The sequence below is a fragment of the Ascaphus truei genome, chromosome 4 (assembly GCF_040206685.1).
Source record: "Ascaphus truei isolate aAscTru1 chromosome 4, aAscTru1.hap1, whole genome shotgun sequence".
In the NCBI taxonomy this organism is placed as follows: Eukaryota; Metazoa; Chordata; class Amphibia; order Anura; family Ascaphidae; genus Ascaphus; species Ascaphus truei.
In genome coordinates this window covers 289,292,295-289,310,741 of record NC_134486.1, presented here as the reverse complement: position 1 = coordinate 289,310,741, position 18,447 = coordinate 289,292,295, and the positions used below count along the sequence as shown (strand labels likewise).

Genomic DNA, 18,447 nt, shown 5'->3' with positions numbered 1-18,447 from the left:
TTTAGCAAGCGTAGTTACTCTTAACACTATGCTTTGCGTTAATGCTTATGCATTATTTTCCACAAGTATAAACGTAGTGCGTTGGAAAAGAATGGTAACACTTGTTAACTCCTTAACGCATTACTGAGCGTAATCATGCGTGTTACTGTACATCTAGTTACTGTGTTACTTCTCAAGCACATAATGTAACAGACAATATAGTACTGAAGCGAGGCCAATAATCTGTAGCTGGCATTGCTCCAAAAACATATGGTGTCATTTTGATTCTGTGTCACTTTGCATGAATGTAGCAAGGTGTTTTGTTTGAAGTTTGCTTCAATTGCACGATACGTGTCTGTTGGGGAGTAGTTATAGGAGAAGTTAGGAGTGCAGTGCTTTTCAACCAGGGTGCGAGGAGAACACTGTTGGGCCACAACCCTCTGCCTAGAGTGCCGTGGCCCCAAGGGAAAAACGTTGCTGGCTGCTCAGCGGTCATGTCCCAGGCAGGCTGTTCAGCGGTCACATCCCAGGCAGGCTGCTCAGCAGTCACGTCCCGGGCTGGCTGCTCAGCGGTCACGTCCCAGGCAGGCTGCTCAGCAGTCACGTCCCGGGCTGGCTGCTCAGCGGTCACATCCCAGGCAGGCTGCTCAGCGGTCACGTCCCGGGCTGGCTGCTCAGCGGTCACATCCCAGGCAGGCTGCTCAGCAGTCACGTCCCGGGCTGGCTGCTCAGCGGTCACATCCCAGGCAGGCTGCTCAGCAGTCACGTCCCGGGCTGGCTGCTCAGCGGTCACGTCCCAGGCAGGCTGCTCAGCAGTCACATCCCAGGCAGGCTGCTCAGCGGTCACATCCCAGGCTGGCTGCTCAGCGGTCACGTCCCGGGCAGGCTGTTCAGCGGTCACATCCCAGGCAGGCTGCTCAGCAGTCACGTCCCGGGCTGGCTGCTCAGCGGTCACGTCCCAGGCAGGCTGCTCAGCAGTCACGTCCCGGGCTGGCTGCTCAGCGGTCACATCCCAGGCAGGCTGCTCAGCGGTCACGTCCCGGGCTGGCTGCTCAGCGGTCACATCCCAGGCAGGCTGCTCAGCAGTCACGTCCCGGGCTGGCTGCTCAGCGGTCACGTCCCAGGCAGGCTGCTCAGCGGTCACGTCCCGGGCTGGCTGCTCAGCGGTCACATCCCAGGCTGGCTGCTCAGCGGTCACATCCCAGGCAGGCTGCTCAGCGGTCACATCCCAGGCAGGCTGCTCAGCGGTCACGTCCCGGGCTGGCTGCTCAGCGGTCACATCCCAGGCAGGCTGCTCAGCGGTCACATCCCAGGCAGGCTGCTCAGCGGTCACATCCCAGGCTGGCTGCTCAGCGGTCACATCCCAGGCTGGCTGCTCAGCGGTCACATCCCGGGCTGGCTGCTCAGCGGTCACATCCCAGGCAGGCTGCTCAGCGGTCACATCCCGGGCTGGCTGCTCAGCTGTCACGTCCCGGGCAGGCTGCTCAGCGGTCACATCCCAGGCTGGCTGCTCAGCGGTCACATCCCAGGCTGGCTGCTCAGCGGTCACATCCCGGGCTGGCTGCTCAGCGGTCACATCCCAGGCAGGCTGCTCAGCGGTCACATCCCGGGCTGGCTGCTCAGCTGTCACGTCCCGGGCAGGCTGCTCAGCGGTCACATCCCAGGCTGGCTGCTCAGCGGTCACATCCCGGGCAGGCTGCTCAGCGGTCACATCCCAGGCAGGCTGCTCAGCGGTCACATCCCGGGCTGGCTGCTCAGCAGTCACGTCCCGGGCAGGCTGCTCAGCGGTCACGTCCCGGGCAGGCTGCTCAGCGGTCACGTCCCGGGCTGGCTGCTCAGCTGTCACATCCCAGGCTGGCTGCTCAGCGGTCACATCCCAGGCAGGCTGCTCAGCGGTCACGTCCCGGGCTGGCTGCTCAGCGGTCACATCCCAGGCAGGCTGCTCAGCGGTCACATCCCGGGCTGGCTGCTCAGCGGTCACGTCCCGGACAGGCTGCTCAGCGGTCACATCCCAGGCTGGCTGCTCAGCGGTCACATCCCAGGCAGGCTGCTCAGCGGTCACATCCCGGGCTGGCTGCTCAGCGGTCACATCCCAGGCTGGCTGCTCAGCGGTCACATCCCGGGCTGGCTGCTCAGCGGTCACGTCCCAGGCTGGCTGCTCAGCAGTCACATCCCGGGCTGGCTGCTCAGCGGTCACGTCCCGGGCAGGCTGCTCAGCAGTCACATCCTGGGCTGGCTGCTCAGCGGTCACGTCCCAGGCTGGCTGCTCAGCAGTCACATCCCGGGCTGGCTGCTCAGCGGTCACATCCCAGGCTGGCTGCTCAGCGGTCACATCCCGGGCTGGCTGCTCAGCAGTCACATCCCAGGCTGGCTGCTCAGCGGTCACATCCCGGGCAGGCTGCTCAGCAGTCACATCCCAGGCAGGCTGCTCAGCGGTCACATCCCGGGCTGGCTGCTCAGCGGTCACATCCCAGGCAGGCTGCTCAGCGGTCACATCCCGGGCAGGCTGCTCAGCGGTCACATACCAGGCTGGCTGCTCAGCGGTCACGTCCCGGGCTGGCTGCTCAGCGGTCACATCCCGGGCAGGCTGCTCAGCAGTCACATCCCGGGCTGGCTGCTCAGCAGTCACATCCCAGGCTGGCTGCTCAGCGGTCACATACCAGGCAGGCTGCTCAGCGGTCACGTCCCGGGCTGGCTGCTCAGCGGTCACATCCCAGGCTGGCTGCTCAGCGGTCACATCCCGGGCTGGCTGCTCAGCAGTCACATCCCAGGCAGGCTGCTCAGCGGTCACATCCCGGGCTGGCTGCTCAGCAGTCACATCCCAGGCAGGCTGCTCAGCAGTCAAATCCCAGGCAGGCTGCTCAGCGGTCACATACCAGGCAGGCTGCTCAGCGGTCACATCCCGGGCTGGCTGCTCAGCGGTCACGTCCCGGGCTGGCTGCTCAGCGGTCACATCCCAGGCAGGCTGCTCAGCGGTCACATCCCAGGCTGGCTGCTCAGCGGTCACGTCCCGGGCTGGCTGCTCAGCGGTCACATCCCAGGCTGGCTGCTCAGCGGTCACGTCCCGGGCTGGCTGCTCAGCGGTCACGTCCCAGGCAGGCTGCTCAGCGGTCACATCCCAGGCAGGCTGCTCAGCGGTCACGTCCCAGGCAGGCTGCTCAGCGGTCACATCCCAGGCAGGCTGCTCAGCGGTCACGTCCCAGGCTGGCTGCTCAGCGGTCACATCCCAGGCAGGCTGCTCAGCGGTCACGTCCCAGGCTGGCTGCTCAGCAGTCACGTCCCAGGCTGGCTGCTCAGCGGTCACATCCCAGGCTGGCTGCTCAGCGGTCACATCCCAGGCTGGCTGCTCAGCGGTCACATCCCAGGCTGGCTGCTCAGCGGTCACGTCCCGGGCTGGCTGCTCAGCGGTCACATCCCAGGCAGGCTGCTCAGCGGTCACATCCCAGGCAGGCTGCTCAGCGGTCACATCCCAGGCAGGCTGCTCAGCGGTCACATCCCAGGCTGGCTGCTCAGCAGTCACGTCCCGGGCAGGCTGCTCAGCGGTCACATCCCAGGCTGGCTGCTCAGCGGTCACGTCCCGGGCTGGCTGCTCAGCGGTCACATCCCAGGCTGGCTGCTCAGCGGTCACGTCCCGGGCTGGCTGCTCAGCGGTCACATCCCGGGCTGGCTGCTCAGCGGTCACGTCCCAGGCTGGCTGCTCAGCGGTCACGTCCCGGGCTGGCTGCTCAGCGGTCACGTCCCGGGCTGGCTGCTCAGCGGTCACGTCCCAGGCTGGCTGCTCAGCGGTCACGTCCCGGGCTGGCTGCTCAGCGGTCACATCCCAGGCTGGCTGCTCAGCGGTCACGTCCCGGGCAGGCTGCTCAGCGGTCACATCCCAGGCTGGCTGCTCAGCGGTCACGTCCCGGGCAGGCTGCTCAGCGGTCACGTCCCGGGCTGGCTGCTCAGCGGTCACGTCCCGGGCAGGCTGCTCAGCGGTCACATACCAGGCAGGCTGCTCAGCGGTCACGTCCCAGGCTGGCTGCTCAGCGGTCACATCCCAGGCTGGCTGCTCAGCGGTCACGTCCCGGGCTGGCTGCTCAGCGGTCACATCCCAGGCAGGCTGCTCAGCGGTCACATCCCAGGCTGGCTGCTCAGCGGTCACGTCCCGTGCTGGCTGCTCAGCGGTCACGTCCCGGGCTGGCTGCTCAGCGGTCACGTCCCGGGCAGGCTGCTCAGCGGTCACATACCAGGCAGGCTGCTCAGCGGTCACGTCCCGGGCAGGCTGCTCAGCGGTCACATACCAGGCTGGCTGCTCAGCGGTCACGTCCCAGGCTGGCTGCTCAGCGGTCACATCCCAGGCAGGCCGCTCAGCGGTCACGTCCCGGGCTGGCTGCTCAGCGGTCACATCCCAGGCTGGCTGCTCAGCGGTCACGTCCCGGGCTGGCTGCTCAGCTGTCACGTCCCGGGCTGGCTGCTCAGCGGTCACATCCCGGGCAGGCTGCTCAGCGGTCACGTCCCGGGCAGGCTGCTCAGCGGTCACATACCAGGCAGGCTGCTCAGCGGTCACGTCCCGGGCAGGCTGCTCAGCGGTCACGTCCCGGGCTGGCTGCTCAGCGGTCACGTCCCGGGCAGGCTGCTCAGCGGTCACATACCAGGCAGGCTGCTCAGCGGTCACGTCCCGGGCTGGCTGCTCAGCGGTCACATCCCAGGCAGGCTGCTCAGCGGTCACATACCAGGCAGGCTGCTCAGCGGTCACGTCCCAGGCTGGCTGCTCAGCGGTCACATCCCAGGCAGGCTGCTCAGCGGTCACATACCAGGCAGGCTGCTCAGCGGTCACGTCCCGGGCTGGCTGCTCAGCGGTCACGTCCCGGGCTGGCTGCTCAGCGGTCACGTCCCAGGCTGGCTGCTCAGCGGTCACATCCCAGGCTGGCTGCTCAGCGGTCACGTCCCAGGCTGGCTGCTCAGCGGTCACATCCCAGGCAGGCTGCTCAGCGGTCACATACCAGGCAGGCTGCTCAGCGGTCACGTCCCGGGCTGGCTGCTCAGCGGTCACGTCCCAGGCAGGCTGCTCAGCGGTCACGTCCCGGGCTGGCTGCTCAGCGGTCACATCCCGGGCTGGCTGCTCAGCGGTCACGTCCCGGACAGGCTGCTCAGCGGTCACATCCCAGGCTGGCTGCTCAGCGGTCACGTCCCGGACAGGCTGCTCAGCGGTCACATCCCAGGCAGGCTGCTCAGCGGTCACATACCAGGCTGGCTGCTCAGCGGTCACATCCCAGGCTGGCTGCTCAGCGGTCACGTCCCGGGCTGGCTGCTCAGCGGTCACATCCCGGGCTGGCTGCTCAGCAGTCACATCCCAGGCAGGCTGCTCAGCGGTCACATCCCAGGCAGGCTGCTCAGCAGTCACATCCCAGGCTGGCTGCTCAGCGGTCACATCCCGGGCTGGCTGCTCAGCGGTCACATCCCGGGCTGGCTGCTCAGCAGTCACATCCCAGGCAGGCTGCTCAGCGGTCACATCCCGGGCTGGCTGCTCAGCGGTCACATCCCGGGCTGGCTGCTCAGCAGTCACATCCCAGGCAGGCTGCTCAGCGGTCACATCCCAGGCAGGCTGCTCAGCGGTCACATCCCAGGCAGGCTGCTCAGCAGTCACATCCCAGGCTGGCTGCTCAGCGGTCACATCCCGGGCTGGCTGCTCAGCGGTCACATCCCGGGCTGGCTGCTCAGCAGTCACATCCCAGGCAGGCTGCTCAGCGGTCACATCCCGGGCTGGCTGCTCAGCGGTCACGTCCCGGGCTGGCTGCTCAGCAGTCACATCCCGGGCTGGCTGCTCAGCGGTCACATCCCGGGCAGGCTGCTCAGCAGTCACATCCCGGGCAGGCTGCTCAGCAGTCACATCCCGGGCAGGCTGCTCAGCAGTCACATCCTGGGCAGGCTGCTCAGCGGTCACATCCCGGGCTGGCTGCTCAGCGGTCACGTCCCGGGCTGGCTGCTCAGCGGTCACGTCCCGGGCTGGCTGCTCAGCGGTCACATACCAGGCTGGCTGCTCAGCGGTCACATCCCGGGCAGGCTGCTCAGCAGTCACATCCCGGGCAGGCTGCTCAGCAGTCACATCCTGGGCAGGCTGCTCAGCGGTCACATCCCGGGCTGGCTGCTCAGCGGTCACGTCCCGGGCTGGCTGCTCAGCGGTCACATCCCGGGCAGGCTGCTCAGCAGTCACATCCTGGGCAGGCTGCTCAGCGGTCACGTCCCGGGCTGGCTGCTCAGCGGTCACGTCCCAGGCTGGCTGCTCAGCGGTCACATCCCAGGCTGGCTGCTCAGCGGTCACGTCCCAGGCTGGCTGCTCAGCGGTCACGTCCCGGGCTGGCTGCTCAGCGGTCACATCCCGGGCTGGCTGCTCAGCAGTCACATCCTGGGCAGGCTGCTCAGCAGTCACATCCCGGGCAGGCTGCTCAGCGGTCACATCCCGGGCTGGCTGCTCAGCGGTCACGTCCCGGGCTGGCTGCTCAGCGGTCACATACCAGGCTGGCTGCTCAGCGGTCACATCCCGGGCTGGCTGCTCAGCAGTCACATCCCGGGCAGGCTGCTCAGCGGTCACATCCCGGGCAGGCTGCTCAGCAGTCACATCCTGGGCTGGCTGCTCAGCAGTCACGTCCCGGACAGGCTGCTCAGCGGTCACGTCCCGGACAGGCTGCTCAGCGGTCACGTCCCGGGCTGGCTGCTCAGCGGTCACATACCAGGCAGGCTGCTCAGCGGTCACATCCCGGGCTGGCTGCTCAGCGGTCACGTCCCGGGCTGGCTGCTCAGCGGTCACATCCCAGGCTGGCTGCTCAGCAGTCACGTCCCGGGCTGGCTGCTCAGCGGTCACGTCCCAGGCTGGCTGCTCAGCGGTCACATCCCAGGCTGGCTGCTCAGCAGTCACGTCCCGGGCTGGCTGCTCAGCGGTCACGTCCCGGGCTGGCTGCTCAGCGGTCACGTCCCAGGCTGGCTGCTCAGCGGTCACATCCCGGGCTGGCTGCTCAGCGGTCACGTCCCGGGCAGGCTGCTCAGCGGTCACGTCCCGGGCTGGCTGCTCAGCGGTCACGTCCCGGGCTGGCTGCTCAGCGGTCACATCCCGGGCTGGCTGCTCAGTGGTCACATCCCGGGCTGGCTGCTCAGCAGTCACATCCTGGGCAGGCTGCTCAGCAGTCACATCCCAGGCAGGCTGCTCAGCGGTCACATCCCGGGCAGGCTGCTCAGCGGTCACATCCCAGGCTGGCTGCTCAGCAGTCACATCCTGGGCAGGCTGCTCAGCAGTCACATCCCGGGCAGGCTGCTCAGCGGTCACGTCCCGGGCAGGCTGCTCAGCGGTCACGTCCCGGGCTGGCTGCTCAGCGGTCACATCCCGGGCAGGCTGCTCAGCGGTCACGCCCTGGGCTGGCTGCTCAGCGGTCACGTCCCGGGCAGGCTGCTCAGCGGTCACATCCTGGGCAGGCTGGAGAAGTCCAGGCTATGATCCGCCCCTCCTCTCCCAGCCCGGCACATGGGAGAGAAGCCACTTCATCTGCAGACATCGCAGGATGCGCCCGCTGAGCCGCTGACATGTTTGAGGTGGATGGGAAAGTCAGAGGAAAAAGGGAAGGAGTGAGGGCTTTGTGTTGGGAGAGTGTGGAAGGCTGGTGCTTTCTGTGGGGTGGGGAAAGGTGTGTAATGTAAGAGAAGGGGATGAATGGGGTGTTTATGATTAGGAAAGAGAATGAGTGGGCTGAGTGCATACAGGGATACATGTGGAGTGTGTGGAGTGAAATGGTGATGTTTGAGGGTCTGAGGGAGTATGATGTGTGGGGGAGAATGTGAAGTATGTATGTATATCTTTATATAGCGCCATTAATGTACATAGCGTTTCACAGCAGAAATACACGTGATAATCATATAAATAAGAAATAATACAAGTAACACATAATGGGAAGACGCGCTTTCTGACATAAAAGTGACATGAATATTCTCTATTCCTGCGTTGCTACCTTTCCTCAGGTTTTGTCAGCATTCAGGTTTAGAAGTTTCCCCTGTGTCTTGAAAGCAGCTCTGCTGTTTCTTCTGGCAGGGCTCAAGACAAGTTGTGAGAGTCAAGGACAATCCCTGCTCTGTCTCCAAGTTCAGCTCAAGTGTGAGCTAAGGAGTCTCACTTCCTGTCTCAAAAGACAGGCTTTTCTAAGCCATCTAATCAGGCAGGTGGTGTTTGTTAATTGACTACCAGCAGTTAACCACCACACTGCTGGATTAGAGGCACATTACCTGAACAGGGATAACACCCCTGTTACAGTCACCTAGAGTGAGTGTGTAAAGAGAAAAGAGAAGAGGTCCCAGGATAGAGCCCTGGGGGGCCCTCACAGAGAGATCGATAGAGAAAGAGGAGGTGTTAGCAAAAGAGACACTGGGGTGCCCTCACAGAGAGATCGATGGAGGAGGAGGAAGTATTAGCAAAAGAGACACTGAAAGTACAATGGGATTGGTAAGAGGAGATCCAGGATACAGCATTGTTGTGAATACAAAGAGTACGGAGAATGTGAAGGAGAAGATATCAAATGCTACAGAGAGGTTGAGTAATATGAGCAGAGTGTAATGACCGTTGTCTTTGGCAGCATGGAGGTCATTAGTTATTTTAGTGAGGGCAGTTTCAGTGTAGTGAGCAATGTGGAAGCCAGATTTTAGAGGGTCTAGGAGAGAATAAGTGGTGAGAAAATGGAACATGCGAGAGAATACAAAACGTTCAAGGAGTTTAGAGGCAAAAGGCAGAAGGGAGATAGGACGATAGTTAGAAAGACAGGTAGGGTCAAGCTTGCTGTTTTTGAGTAATGGTATAACTGTTGCATGTTTGAAGGAGGAGGGAAAGGTACCAGAGTAGAGGGAGGAGTTAAAAATGTGTGTGAGCGTAGGGAGTGTATAAGAAGAGGGTGGGCGAGTGTTGTGTGTGCTTCTGAAAAGGAGGGTGAGTGCGTGTGCGTGTAAGCGATGAAGGGATAGGTGAGCTCTGAGTAGTAAGTGTGCCCCGAGATTTTATAAATCCTTCAAGGGTACTGTAACAGGGACATATCACTGTTTGAGAGAAACTGCCTCTAAATCCAGTAGTGTGCTGGTTAATTGAATTAATGAATTAATCAAATTAATGAATTAATTTGAATTCAAAAGTAATCTGGCAGAGGCTTTGCAAGACCTGAGCAAGGGTTACAAGGAATGGACATTTAGTGCTGAATTGGAGTCCATGGAAAAGATGGCGAGAGAAAGCTATTTGCGAAAAATGCTGTGTGACTGTCACCATACAGTCTGCCTACAAAGAGATGATCTCCCGATGCAGGGGAAATCTCATGACCACGCGGTCAGTAGAAAGACTGTACTTGAAAAAAGTCCTCCATGAGCGACTAAAGAGTGCTGAGCTCAAGCACCTTCTTGAGGAGACATTACTGACCTGGAGAAAGGACTCCAATCCCAGCGCGACTGAAGGCTCTCGTTCTCCATCCACTCTCATTCGAGCCCAGGGATATATCTAGTGAGAGGGGATGGATGGGCTTTGGCTGTGGTAAGCCCGAGCTTCCCACAAACAGGGGAGATATGTAACAGGGACATATCACTGTTTGAGAGAAAATACCTCTAAATCCAGCAGTATGCTGGTTAATTGCACACAGGCAATCAACCAGACTCCATCTGGCTGATTAGAACTCTTAGAAAAAGCCTGATGTGAGAAACAGGTGAGAGATTCCTTAGCTCACATTTGGGCTGACAGAAGGAGAGCAGAGAAGCCTGCACACAGACAATGTCTTGAACACAAAGGCTGAGATCAAAACACCCAGGCACCTATATTTCCTGGACACCTGACAACAGAGGAACCTGACAGAGACTGACATGGAGAGCCACCTGCTTACGTTACTTCCTGAGACTTTGGGGTGATAGGCTGGTAATGGGAATATCCCTCCAGTCCTGCAGATAGGGTATGGGAAAGTAAGTTAGCCTTTACAAAGGGATAGGGGTTTGTTGTTTTTGTATGTTTTGCCTGGATAAAGGAACAGGCTGAATAAAGCCAAAATATAATTGCACCTAAATCGGTCTCCATTATATGTACCTCTGCACACATCTCTTACAGATACCGCAGCTCAAAAAAGGTTGAGAACCACTGCAGTATTGAGTGCAATCTTATAATAACATGTATCAAAAGTTGTGACTATAAGTTTGCGTCAAATAAATCTGCCAAGTCTGGAGGGTCGTTAACCTCTTTACCAAATGTTACAAGCTTCATACAGATACCTCTGGTGCAAATTGATGCAGATGAAAATGTTTGCTTCGTGTTTCGGAGCAAATTGCTTAATCTTGATACTTACTCAACCCACCCCCCCCCCCCCCCCCCCCAAATCTCTGATACAGCACAGATGGATACAGAACATGCTTTAAAGAGTCAGTTTTATTTTTATTTTTTTAAATAACTGGCTTGTTGATTCAAATGTCCTCTGATTGCAGCCTCTATATCCAGAAAGTAAATGTATATTGTGAGCAAATCTGATGCAGCAGATCCTTGGTAAGAAGGAGCCTACGAATCAAAGACTGTACAATTGCAAAATACATAAAGATAAACAAAAACAACACTGTTGTTACTAATGTTGCTTTAGCGTTTCTTTTAGGTTACTGCAGCACTAAAAAGCAAATGGTTAAAAAATAAAGTACAGCGACATTAGTAACAACGGTGTTGTTTTTGTTTATCTTTATGTTTTACCATTGAGCCTTCAACAGTGTTCTTGGATACAAACCAGTGCAGTCATTTTTTCTGTATGTATTTAAATATTGTGACACTTCTCTTGATATAAATAGACCATGTAATGTTGTTCACAGTGTAAAGTATGTGTCTTGTAAACCTAGTTACTGAGGTCCAATTGAAAGAAAAAAAATTTACTTGCTAAATATGATGCTGTTTTGTAATATGGAGATAAAGGAATAGCATGTTCTTGCAATTACAGTATTTGTATCCATTTCCTACGTTTCAATAACTGTATAACCCTTGTCATTCTTCTCCCAACATTCAGAGTGGGGAGACGACCAATAATGTTATTCACAAGCACTGGTCAGTTTATATTCGGCATTGCAGTGGCATTCACCTTTGACTACTACAGCTTCGTGATCGTACGTTTTCTCCTGGCTATGGTGTGTGTTTATTCTTATACTATTTTATTGGGGGGGGGGGGGAGTTATACTCATTTTAAGAAATGCTTATTAAAAAAATATATACATTTTGACGTATTCGCAACACTTAAGCATCACGTCCATATTCAATATGCTATTGAAGAGGCGAAAGCGTCTTTCCAGAGTTCTATTCCTGCTCCATTCAAATGTATACGACTAAAATACAGAGCCTCAGTTGTAAATCTTCAACCTATATTCCTTTTGGCTTTGCAGTTGCTTCTCTGAGGAGCTCTCATTTCCATTCACAAGGCGAGTCAGAGCTTCTCTGACATGGAGAAGTGGTTTCACGTAAATAGTTTTCAGTGAGAGGCTTTTCCCTTTATACCACTGAAAGTCTTTGGTGGCACAATCTGAAAATTAACTTTGAGAGCAAACCAACATATTTCAAGATATTCCAACTGTCCCACATGGGAATAATTGCATTGTGCATAACAAAAGCAGGATCCGTTTTGAAGGTTTCTAACAAGAATACATGAATATAGTTTGTTGCAAACACACACATTATGATGTTTGGTTTTTAGAACATATTAATCCAACTTCTTCCCAAACGCCAACGTCTTCAACTAACAAGCAGCAATCCGAAACACAGCAGCCTTCTTATCCCGCTGTACCTTATGTCCCTTACCCTTCCTTACAGATTGTACGCTCTTTGAGGCAGGGCCCTGCTTACCTACAGTACTGTAGCAATATATGTTAATGTTTTTTATTTTATTGTTTTCATCCTCCAACCTTAGTGTGCTGCGCTACGTATGGCGCGTTATAAATAAATGATAATCATATTAATGACCAAAGAGAGTGAAAAAATGTTTTTCAATTAAGATGACCAAAGTGAGCTTTATTTGTTTTATGATAATGCCAACTGGATACAGTACATACAGTGTAAAAGATTATAAAAGTACATGGCAATCCTATAAATGCATTAACAGGTCTGGAACTGCTTGTTTGCTTGCTTTTCTAGTAGCCAAGTACTGTTAGAACAAATACAAAAGAAACAGCGCAAAAGACCTCATAGTGTAGTATGAATATAAAATTATATTATTATAACAGGTGAGTATTGCACGTACATCAGATTGAATAATTACTGGCAGTACATGTATATGGACATGTTACCAATCAGCCACGAGTGGAATGGGTTGTCTTCACGTGGGTAGAATCTCCTTCCCCTCTCCTCTGATGGATCAAGGCGGCCGTGGTGTGTGTTATTGACCCGGCATCCAACTGCAGCAGTCCGGTGGAATTCGTCTGCTTCACAGCTGTTGGTTCAGCGGGGCAGGCTCGCGGCATCCAATTCCAGCAGCCCGATGGGAATCCTCTACTGCACGGCTGTTGAAACAGCAAGATAGGCTTTTCCTCTGTGTCTCACGGCGTGTGTCGGCGTGTGACGTCTAATTCAGGCGCGCGTCTAGTGACGTCATCCGGTGGCGTCTGCACGAACTCAGCCGATCAGGGAGACAGCGGGCAGGAACGGGGATGAAGTGATGGGTGTATACAGGATACAAAAGCACAGTGAGTACCCATCACACACTGTTCCTGCCTGGACCTCCTTGGGACCTTTACTCTCCTTTTGGATTCCGGAAGACTGGGACAGTCACTCATAAACTACTAAGCGCTTCTCTGGACTACCCACTGTGCTTTTGTATCCTGTATACACCCATCACTTCATCCCCGTTCCTGCCCGCTGTCTCCCTGATCGGCTGAGTTCGTGCAGACGCCACCGGATGACGTCACTAGACGCGCGCCTGAATTAGACGTCACACGCCGACACACGCCGTGAGACACAGAGGAAAAGCCTATCTTGCTGTTTCAACAGCCGTGCAGTAGAGGATTCCCATTGGGCTGCTGGAATTGGATGCCGCGAGCCTGCCCCGCTGAACCAACAGCTGTGAAGCAGACGAATTCCACCGGACTGCTGCAGTTGGATGCCGGGTCAATAACACACACCACGGCCGCCTTGATCCATCAGAGGAGAGGGGAAGGAGATTCTACCCACGTGAAGACAACCCATTCCACTCGTGGCTGATTGGTAACATGTCCATATACATGTACTGCCAGTAATTATTCAATCTGATGTACGTGCAATACTCACCTGTTATAATAATATAATTTTATATTCATACTACACTATGAGGTCTTTTGCGCTGTTTCTTTTGTATTTGTTCTTCTAGTTGGTATGTGGAGCCATTCCACGAATACAGCTGCACACCTTCACCAAGTAACAGGTTTATATATTTAATTAATCACTTAATCACTGTAAGATAACACCACTTTGTTCACAATTATTAGAGCGCAGTTCACTTTCTGTTTGTTTTCATCAGCCAAGTACTGTATCTGAAAATAAACTATATTTTGTGAATGGTGTACTATGTAAAAAACCTAATGGGAATAAAATTGATGTGAAGAATATACGACTGTTAAAAAAAATATATGGTTTTATGTATAACTAAGTGATAGAAGAGTAAAACAATGATAGGCAAAAGTAGAAAACTAGACCTCCCTAGGATGGAATGTTACTGCTTCTGGAATCTGGAGCCACAGTCCTTATTCCATTTTCTTAGCACTATGGAGCCTTTGTACTAACAGCATATATATTTTTTATTGTGTTAAATTGATAGTGCTCACACCTACAGCACAAACCTTAATACAATGTGCATGGTATGTATGAGGGATGTTATGTGACTTCTTACATATGTCGCATAGTTTGTTGTCTGAATTGACTTGACGCATTGTGACACATACTTGATTGGTACAATTTAAATTAGGACAGAATTATTTTTATATTATAGCCAGTATTAGTAGAAATCAATTATTCGTTTAATATAGTATATAATAGCTATGCTGTGAAAAGAAAATATTTTGTTATCATATATACTGCAACATCTGATGTGCATCAAAAAAAATTAAAGCCCTTCTAATTCTGTGCTGATTTTGCTCCACATTTGTAGCTGATAAGACAAAATTCCCAGAGCTCCATTAAGTCGGCGCTCAGAACGTTACATTACCTAAAAAGGTAACAGGCGTTATTTTCCCCAAGGTCCACGCATATCCACAAAGCTAATTATATACAAAAACTGCAGCCATTGTTTATCTAATTCACATAGGCTTAGAGTCACATTAAGTTAGCACAACATTGCGTTCGCTTCAAATAACATGGCATTATGTATGTACAGGATGAACCATCCTGTCCTCTACTTGGGAGCGTGATCAGAAGCCAGGAGCCCAGCTTAGTGATGTCTGATCCCATGTATATCTCACATCATTCCTCCAATCCCATATTAATATGTTACTGTGGAAATAATTGCAGTAGCAGTGGCTGTCTTTAAATTAGTGTAACTTTGAAGGTCATACATGTTTTTTTTTTAAAGCGACAATCCAAGCCATTTTTCCCCCCATCATTTGTTTAATACAGGATTGAAGCAGGGGGTCTCCAAAGCTGAACCCCATTAATTTCAGCTATGGGGACCCCCTGCTTCCGGAAGTACTTACCTCTGTAGTGGGTGCCGATAGCTACTCGAGGCTTCACATTAGGGCTGCTTTTCAATGCTCCCACACCCTGTGGGCCAATAGGAAGCCGTGATGTCATCAGGTGCAGCTTCCTATTGGCCAATGGGATGAGGAAGCTGAAAACTACAGAAAACTGCAGAGAGATACCGGCACCCCCTTCGGAGGTAAGTATCTCCGGAAGCAGGGGGTCCCCAGAGCTGGAATGAATCGGGTACAGCTCTGGAGACCCCCTGCTTCAAACCTGTATTAAAAATTTGAAAATGAAATGTAGAATTAACTAGTCCATTTTTTGAAGAAGCCGTTTGTTAAACAGATACTGTACATCAATGGGACATACTGATGCTCGTAGTTGTAATCCCTATTTGCATATTAGATATTTGATGTCTTAAAGGTAATATTGTTCATATAATTTCTTAATATTGAGATTGTGTCCTAGTTATCATAAGGCTGGTTCTTATAATCACTAATTGTGCCTAATTATTGGTTTTATATACACACACACACACACACACACACACACACACACACACACACACACACACACACACTTAAATTATGATGGGTAAAAAAAAGTGACAAAACCCCTCTACAGTAAAGCATATAGCAAATGGAAATATTACTGTTTGCTCATTTGCATGTCTTAGACAGGTCTGCAACCCCGCCTTTCACCATTATCACCCAGCACACAGTGCTTCCACTGCAGCAAGGGATTCTGGGAAATGACATGCAAATGAGCACACAGTGCCACTTTTTGCTTCAAAACCATATACGCATAGGTTTACTGGCTATGCATCTTAACCCAGGCTGTGCTCAAAGCTGTGAAATGCAGCAAGCATAAGCTTATAGGGGACCATGTTATATGGTTTTGAAGCAATGGGTGATAATGGTGAAAGGCAGGATTGCAGGCCTATCTTAAGACATGCAAATGAGCATACAGTAATATTTCCATTTGCTATATATATTTTTTTTTTTTCTTTCTTCATATAGCTCCACCAATGTGCAGTACACAAAGCTTTACATATTTAGCAAGATAGTACAGAGAGATAATATAAAAAGTGTCACAGGAAGTTAACAATGGGAAATAGGGAATTCTGTAGAGGTATTTCCCCACAACCACAAGCAAGAGAAAATAATCCCAACACACATTCCTTTAAATCCTCCTTTTTCATTCATTTAATGCTGCATGAAACTCTGCAATGTATTATCATTTAAGATTCCTTCTCTCTGAATTCTGTTTACGAGCAGTCTGAAATTAATAAACACCATTAACACCTACATGCCTTTTACTAATTATATAATAATAATTAATATTTGATTTCTGTCAGTACAGATTTTGGTGATAATTAGTTTTATCATTTTTAAGGATGCATTTATTTATACATTTACAATGTCAACCCAGTTCATTGCTTTGTGGTTCTTCCAGTCTCCATGCTACAACAAATACAGATCTATGAGGGCTTAAGTTCATTGAATGGACTAAATGGACTAAGTCTAATGGTCACATGGATTTGGTTTAAAAATAATGGTAGAGATTGACTAAGTGCCGGTGTGGAGTATCGCACCCCAATCCAGCTTTATGTGCCATTCAAGTTAGGTCGCATCGGTTTAGTGAATCCCGACCAATGAGTGATATGTATGCTGCTTGGCTTAATAAAACATAACCTAATTTAGGTAGGTGAAGTAGTCATATTCTGAAACACTTGTCTTACAGATTTTGTGTTTTACTTACATTTACATTTGTCTCTTAATTGAAATTCAAACGTGTTAAATAAAATATCTGCTGGTTTAAATAAACTATATTTGTATTCCAGGTATTACATGTACAGCAATACTGTGTGCCTTCTACTTGTATGGTTCTGCATTTGAAGAAAAGTTTGTCATTGTGTAATATTATAAGTTAAGGTTATATTGCTATTTTGATATTAATATTCTTCTTTTTAAAATTTTCAGGTGTCCAGTGGCTATTTAGTGGTTGTATTTGTGTATGTTACAGAATACGTTGGAATCAAAGCTCGGACATGGGCCTCCATGCACGTCCATGCTTTCTTTGCTGTCGGAGTTATGGTGGTGGCTCTGGTTGGGTTTTTGGTGCGCACCTGGTGGATTTACCAGATAATCCTTTCCATAACAACCTTGCCCTTTGTCTTGTGCTGCTGGATGCTTCCTGAGACACCGTTCTGGCTTCATTCACAGAGAAAATACAAGGAGGTTGAAAAATTAATTAACACAATGGAGAAGTGGAACAAAGTCAGCACTCCATGCAAACTTTCTGAACTATGTTCAATTGAGGAAAACAGTCTAGCTGGTGAAAATGATCTTTCCACGGTGAAAAAGCACAACGTCTTAGATCTTTTTCATAACTGGAGCATTGCAAGAAGGACCACTTCTGTCTGGCTCATTTGGTTCACTGGGAGCTTGGGATACTATGTGTTTGCCTTAAATTCTGTCAATTTGGGAGGGAACGAGTATTTAAACCTTTTTCTCACAGGTAAATATTGCAGTAAATGTACCAGGGATTTATATAAATGGCAAGGAATAAATACCTGAACACAGAAAAATCATTGACAAAATATATAATAGAATCATAATATGAAAGATCAGCATTTTTGTTCCAAGAGGGACCATCATCAACACTCTAGGAACAGAAACATTGATATTATATGATTATCTGTAATATATGTATTCTGCGATTTATCTGTGTATGCTAGCTTGTATTCCTTGCCGTTATTGCATGAAACTTTTTTTTTTACAGTTTACTAAAATTCTAAACACCTCTGTGTGTAATTTTATCAGGAACTTATTGCATGTATGGTTTTTGCGGAGCTTTCTGAACCAGTGCAAATCTTATAAGTAAGCTGTAAAATTTCTTGAAATTCTGTTCTGTCCATATACTCTCAGTTTAAAAGTAGCATTGCTTATTATTCTATACTCAATGTTTTCACAGCAACTGCATTGGTTTGTTGTGTTACTTGGGCTACATCTTGCTCATTAGCAGACACACATAATTCAGCTCAGAGACACATCACTCAATGAGGCCAGAATGGTCGCATCGTATTACGAATCAGGGACACTGAATGAGCTGGTGAGAATGACACTAATTCTGGATTGGGAGAACCAGGTGTGACTCTCAGTGCCATCTCACTTTATCTTCCTGAGCTGTAAGCACCAGATTGTAACTTATTTGTAGTGGGGACTTGTTATACTACTGTAGTACAATTCTTTTTAGAACTCTTTGTGCACTACAGCAATACACGTAACAAAATATGTTTTACTATGAGATAACTGTAACAAAGCATCCCCAAATGAAAGGCAGAACGTTTGCTTACAATGCTATTTTGTTTGTTTTGGTAGGTGCTGTGGAGATCCCATCCTATGTTGTTGCTTGTATCGGTATGGACAAACTTGGGAGAAGAAATACATTGGCTCCATTCCTTATACTCAGCGCTGTAATCTGTGGCGTGATTATGTTAATTCCTCAGGTTTAGCTCATCACTTTTTGTCATTAATGGGGCTGACATACTGTGACCCCCACATTAGTCGTTATTTTATTTGTTAGGAGTTTTTTCATTTGTTAGTACCAATCTGTCCATTGGTAGTAACACAGTAAGAAATGGTTTTAGAAGAAAAATATATATAATTCACCTCTGCTTATAGTGATTGCACCTTCAATGGATTCTGTTGTACAGATGTTGACACGTAATGCCCTCATCCAGCTAATCTTTAATTAATATTTTGAACACTGCAATATATTGAAGACAGACTTTGTTTTTTAGTGTACAGTACATACTG

The 18,447-nt window shown here is 51.2% G+C and overlaps 1 protein-coding gene across 2 annotated transcripts in view; it reads left to right on the top strand.

Annotated features, from left to right (window-relative positions):
- Positions 1–18,447, top strand: part of SLC22A16 (solute carrier family 22 member 16) — a 66,352-nt gene that overhangs the window by 38,126 nt on the left and 9,779 nt on the right. For both annotated transcript variants that reach the window (XM_075597615.1, XM_075597616.1), the window contains exons 3-5: positions 11,001–11,118; positions 16,609–17,146; positions 18,010–18,137. In XM_075597615.1, the coding sequence (XP_075453730.1) occupies positions 11,001–11,118; positions 16,609–17,146; positions 18,010–18,137 (784 nt within the window). The remainder of the gene's footprint in view (positions 1–11,000; positions 11,119–16,608; positions 17,147–18,009; positions 18,138–18,447) is intronic.